The sequence below is a fragment of the Falco naumanni genome, chromosome 5 (assembly GCF_017639655.2).
Source record: "Falco naumanni isolate bFalNau1 chromosome 5, bFalNau1.pat, whole genome shotgun sequence".
NCBI lineage: Eukaryota > Metazoa > Chordata > Aves > Falconiformes > Falconidae > Falco > Falco naumanni.
The window spans coordinates 83,101,659-83,107,475 of record NC_054058.1 but is presented as its reverse complement, the minus strand read 5'-3'; the positions used below and the strand labels follow the sequence as shown (position 1 = coordinate 83,107,475).

Below are 5,817 nucleotides of genomic sequence, written 5' to 3'. Positions count from 1 at the left end.
CCCGAGTCATTGGTGCGCCAAAGTAAACTGTGATGGGCTGGCATGAGTCCACTGGACTGAGAAGGCTGGTTCCGCCGGCGGAGGCTGTGGTGATGGTGGCGGCGGCGATGCTGGTCTCCCTCCTTGCAGATCAGTGACAAGAAAAGGGGCAAAGAGAGTGAAAGAGAGAGAGCGCGAGGGGGGGAGGGCGGGGGGGGGGGGGGGGGGGGGGGGGGGGGGGGGGGGGGGGAAAAAAAAGAGGCGTCTACCAAAGCGGCTCAAACCGGGCGAACAAATGCAATCCAGCCATGGACAATAGTGGCCACCACACGGCGACCAAAATCCTAGCGACTCCTCCGGCCAGAGAAAGCCTGTCTGCCAGGAGCAACATGATCAGCACGCCCAAGCCCCTCGCCTTCTCCATTGAGCGCATCATGGCGCGGACGCCAGAGCCCCGCTCCATCCCCGTCCCGCAGCTCCTCCACGGCTCCGTGGCCAAAGGCGACCCCAAGCACCCGCTGCACCTCAACTCCTCCATCCCCTGCATGATCCCCTTTGTCCCGGTGGCGTACGACCCCCTGCCCAAAGCGGCGGTGGCCGGAGCGGAACCCAGGAAGGCTCATTTAGACTCCTCTTCCTCGCCCTCCTTTAGCTGCGGCGATCTCTTGAACTGTGCCCTGAGCTTGAAAGGAGATTTCCCCCGCGATGCCCTGCCCTTGCAGCAGTACAAACTGGTAAGACCCCGAGTGGTCAATCACTCCTCCTTCCACGCCATGGGAGCCCTGTGCTATTTCAACCGAGGCGACAGCCCTTGTCACCCGTCCTCCAGTGTCAACATCCACCCGGTAGCTTCTTATTTCCTCAGCTCTCCCCTGCACCCGCAGCCCAAGGCTTACCTGGCGGAGCGGAACAAGCTGGTGCTGCCGGCCGTGGACAAGTACCCGGCGGGGGTCGCCTTCAAGGACTTGTCGCAGGCTCAGCTGCAGCATTACATGAAAGAAAGTGCTCAGATCCTCTCGGAAAAAATCGCCTACAAGACCTCGGAGTTCAGCCGCGGCTCCCCGAGCAGCAAGCCCAAAGTTTTCACGTGTGAAGTTTGTGGAAAGGCAAGTAGAGCCGCAGCCCGCCTCCCTTCCCCCCGCTTCCCCAGCCCCCCTACCCCGGCCGCCTGGCCGCCGGGCCGTCGGTCGCTCGCTCGCTTGATTTTTAAACGACGGCTTCCCCTCGGCTCTCTCGCCTTCTAATCGCAATTTATTATTTTTTGTTTGTTTGTTTATCTGATTTCACTCTCAAAGGTATTCAATGCACATTATAACTTAACTCGCCATATGCCGGTGCACACGGGGGCCAGACCCTTTGTTTGCAAAGTTTGCGGGAAGGGCTTCAGACAGGCGAGCACGCTCTGCCGGCACAAGATCATCCACACGCAGGTGAGCCTCCATCCCTCCTTTCCTCCCTCCCCCCCGCCCCGAGACCCCTCCGCTCACGCTTTTTGGGGAGCCCGGCGTTGTCCGGCTGCTCACAGGCAGCGGCGCGGCGCGGGGGGTGGCCGGGCCGGGGGGCTCCGCTTGCTGGGAGCGCGTCGGGGGGCTGTGGGGGGCCGCGCTGGGAGCGGCCGGCTGCCAGGTAGCACCGGGCCCTACACACCGGCACACCGGGCCCTGCACACCGGCGTCCGACAAGCCGTGACTCGGCGTTTGCTTCCCTCCAGGAAAAGCCACACAAGTGCAACCAGTGCGGCAAAGCCTTTAACCGCAGCTCGACCCTGAACACGCACACGCGAATACACGCCGGCTACAAACCTTTTGTCTGTGAATTTTGTGGCAAAGGATTTCACCAGAAAGGTACCAGTCTCCGGCGCCCTCTCCCTTGCCCGGCACCCCCCTGAGCGAGGTCAAGCGTCGGGACAATTTGCAACGGGGAAGGGGGAGGAAGAGTCGATTTCGGCTTTAATTTCTGATGTTAGGGGTTTAGGTTAATTCTGAGTGTCTCTAGCCTCGGTGCGTTTCTCGTGGCAGGCCCACGGAGTGGGGCAGGGTCCGGCCGCCGGGGCAGCGCGGTGCCGCCGTTCCGCCGCAGCGCCCGCTCTCCGCGCACCGCGGGCACGCAGCTCCCGGAGCGGTCGGCAAACGAGTTGGCCGCCTTCTTTCCCCTCCGAGCGCAGGGGTTTGGTTACTTTTTCTCCCCGTGTTGCTGGGAAGGCTAAAGCTAGGGGGTTTATTTCTGCAGTTGACGCGATTTTGGTTTATTCGATAATTGCCTTCTCCTCTGCCCAGGGAACAGCCGCGGGGAGGACGGGGACAAGGCGCGTTTGCCGATAGCGCGGCGGTCATTGTCGGCTAAAGCCGAGCTCTGGGGAAGAGACGGGGCTCGGGGCTTTTTTCTTTTCTTTTTTTTTTTTTTTTTTTTTTTTTTTTTCTCTCTCCTCTTTGCAGCCCCCGGTTCTCAGCCCCGGGTCTCTTTGCCCTTCTTGTCTCGTTCCCAGGCAATTACAAAAACCATAAGCTGACTCACAGCGGGGAGAAGCAGTTCAAGTGCAATATCTGCAACAAGGCTTTCCACCAGGTGTACAACCTGACCTTCCACATGCACACCCACAACGACAAGAAGCCCTTCACCTGCCCCACCTGCGGCAAAGGCTTCTGCAGGAACTTTGACCTCAAGAAGCACGTCCGCAAGCTGCACGACAGCGCCCTAGGATTGCCCCGGCCCCCCGCCGAGCTGGGGGGGCCCGACCAGCCGCCCCCGCCCGGGCCGCTGCTGCAGGGCCCGCCGCTCCAGCCGTGAGGGGCGGCCGCCAGCGGGGAGGGCCGCTCCGCCGGTGGGACCACGGTTGGACCCCGGCCGCTGCCCGCCCGCCTCTTTGCATGCACCTGTTAAGCGGTTTTCGTGTATTATGCTCTATATCGCCACTAACGCTTACGGGACTGATTGTTTCCTTTTTTTTTTTTTGTTGGTGTTTTTTAAAGACTCTATTTTATGTTGTCGTTGCATCTCAGGTAGAGAGATGGTTTTAAAAAAAAAAGAAAAAGCGCCAAGCCAATTTCTGCTGTATTTATTTGGGATCTGTATTACCCGAGCCGGGAACGCTGCACCACTTTAATTATTTCGATGTATATATATTTCCATTGTGTTGATCCTGCCCTGTCTCCGCTGCCTGCTGGTTATTCCCCCCACCCCACCCCCCTTGGTTTCCTCCTCTCCCTCTCCCCCCTGAATATCGTATCTATATGGACAGAGCTGGTTCGCTATGTACGGATTTGAATTTCGATTTGATTCTTGCACGTGGAAAAAAAAAAAAAAAAAAAAAAGAATTCGTTGATCTGGTGGAAATAAATATTTGAACCCGAGCGAGTGAGTGCGGCGGGGGCTGGCGCTGCCGGCCCGGGGGCTGCGGCTCGGCCGGGCGGGGAGCGCGGTGCGGCTGCTGTCTAACGGCAAACCTCTCCCGCTTCCTTGCCAAAACACTGAAACAACCGCTAAAGACTTTAATTAAGAGGGGTAATTAGTTCGGATTGATCAAAGCCGGGTTGTTATGTTATTAGCTGCTCAGAAGACTCTGCCAAGCCGAGCCTTGAAAGCGGAGGCCGCTCGTCGGTGGGCGCCTGAGGAGCTGCGGGAGGGGGCGGCTGGGCTTGCAGCGCTCCCGGGGGTGACCGAAACCGGCACGGAAAAGGGTTTGCTTCCCCCCGGGAGGCGCGGACGTACCCGCTCGCCTCCCGCTGCCCGCGCAGGGCCGTACCCTCAGCCCCCGCCTCGGGCTCGGGGGTCCTCGCCGGGCAGCGGGGGGCGGGCGGTGCTTCCCTCGGCGCCGGGGCCCGGGGCTTTGCCCCGGCTTTAGGGGGACCCGGCGGGCACGTCTGCGGGGCCGCTGGGGAGCGGACTCCTCGCAACCGGGTGGCCTAGTCCTGCGGGGCACCCCTGCTCTCGCCTCGGTTTTGCAGCACCGGTACCCTCCCTGGGTTCTGGCTGCGTGGGAAGGAGCGGGGCGCCGTGGTTTAGCGGTGCCCAAAGCGTCACACCCCGCAGCCGGGGGCATCGCCTCGCAGGCGGCCCCGTCCCCTCCGCCGGGCTGTTTGCAGCGGCACGTCTGCCCCGGAGCGTCGCCGTGCGCCCTGGACAGCGGCTGGCGGGGGGAGCGGGTTTCTCCTTTCACAGCCTCGGACTACCGAAGTAATCCTCCGAACGCAGGATCGCCCTTCGAACAGGCGCAGCAACAGGTCGGATCGGCAGCTCAGCCGGACCCCGCGGCACCCCGCTGCGCGGCGCAACCCCCCCGGCTCCCCGGGAAGAGCCGCCCGGCTGGCCCGTCGGGTCGGGGGGCTTCGGCGCAGCCCGCGGACACGCGTTCATGTGCAGCGGCGTGGGGGGCCCGGGGCGCGGGGCTCTGCTTCGGGGGACACGGGGAACCGCTCCCCGCTTCCCCACGGCGGCGGGGGGCGGGGGGGGGGGGGGGGGGGGGGGCCGCGCCGCGGGCAGGCGGCCGGGAAGGGGCAGGGAGCAGAGGGTCCTGCAGAGCCCTGGGGACAGGCGGGGGCTGCCCCTGGGGATCCGTCCCCCCGGTCGCTTCCCCTCCGGCTCTCCGCGGCTCCCGGGGCCAGGAGAGGGTCGTTCACGCTTCAACAGGGATTAATTCCTCCCCAAACAGGTGACCGCAGCGCATCGCTAGTTCTTCTTTCCTGGCTTGCCAAAGGTAAACTTTTCTGACGTGTAAGGTAAGATGTCCCCAAGATCCCACTGAAATTTTGTGGGTGTGCCGTTTCCGTGAGCCGCTGCTCGAGTGGAATGAATCGAGGCAGAAGTCCAATTTAAGTTTTTTTATTGCTCAGCAAGTGCTGGTACAAGATACGGCAACCTGCACCTCGGCAAGGTGCTAAGTATCTTCATTTTGTAACTCTTAAACCAGCTCAAAACTACTCAAGCACTGCAGGTATGCTGGAACTGTCGCAAAAGAATTTCATATCATGGCAAAAGGGTATGAATGTAAATATATGATGAAATGAAAGGAGAATCTGATCTGGCCCCCTTGTGATGGCCACGTAAGATCAGTCTCAAATCAAACATCTATACGAGGCCTGAAGACACCACTAACTGTGTGCTCTGGTTACCCAGATGCTCTCAGTTCTTTGCTCTACCTTGTTTCTACAGACTGTTTTCAAAGTGCTGGGAGAAATGAGGGCTTGGGCTTCCCCAGGCAGTGGCAGTTAATTCATTCCTTTTGTACAGTTAGAGAAGGAGAGCGAAATTTCCAACTTGACCATTGACGATTTAAAGGTTCATAAACTGTGATCAGCATTTTGCCTTCACTCCTGTAAAAGATCTGCAATCACAGCATAATCTGGGTTCTTCTGTGTCGTCTTGATGAAAAATGCTATCTTGCAACAAAACTCATGTGCCGGAGTGACAGTGTTTTGAAATGGAGTAGAAATGAGGCACTCTAGTTTTATTCCAAGGTGAAGTAGAGAAAGTCAGTGATGGGCATGGATAAGTGTTTCTCCTTCCTAGTTTTCTTGAAGTAAACGCTACAAGACGTGGGACTTCACACGGAGATAAGGATAGCTCATTTGTTATTTTGCTATATAAAACCATGTTTGTGTCAAAGGCTGGGATTAATACATGTCTCGGAAGGCCTGCACAGCATTACCGTTCATTTCCTGTCTTTCAAGTTTAATCTCAGGTTAAGTGAATTTCTAGTTAATCGTCAGAGGCAATTCAAAGCTGGTGAAATCATCACGAGAGACAAAAGCTATAATTTCGTACACATCCAAAGCTTAGAGCTGTTAACAGCTCTCCCTACCACAGACAAGATTAATAAATTTTCTCTCTCTCTCTCTCTCT

The 5,817-nt window shown here is 58.5% G+C and overlaps 1 protein-coding gene across 1 annotated transcript; it reads left to right on the top strand.

Annotated features, from left to right (window-relative positions):
* Positions 1-287: 287 nt before the first annotated feature.
* On the top strand, positions 288-3,223 carry FEZF1 (FEZ family zinc finger 1). The gene is made up of 4 exons (XM_040596076.1): positions 288-1,085; positions 1,275-1,409; positions 1,691-1,823; positions 2,465-3,223. Exons 1-4 carry the CDS (start codon positions 288-290, stop codon positions 2,764-2,766), a joined length of 1,368 nt encoding a protein of 455 aa, XP_040452010.1. The 3' UTR covers positions 2,767-3,223.
* Positions 3,224-5,817: the final 2,594 nt, after the last annotated feature.

Coding starts and splice junctions, on each gene's coding strand:
- FEZF1 (XM_040596076.1), top strand. CDS start 288: ATGGACAATAGTGGCCACCACACGGCGACCAAAATCCTAGCGACTCCT. Junction 1,086..1,274: donor CGTGTGAAGTTTGTGGAAAG/GCAAGTAGAGCC, acceptor TCACTCTCAAAG/GTATTCAATGCACATTATAA. Junction 1,410..1,690: donor ACAAGATCATCCACACGCAG/GTGAGCCTCCAT, acceptor GCTTCCCTCCAG/GAAAAGCCACACAAGTGCAA.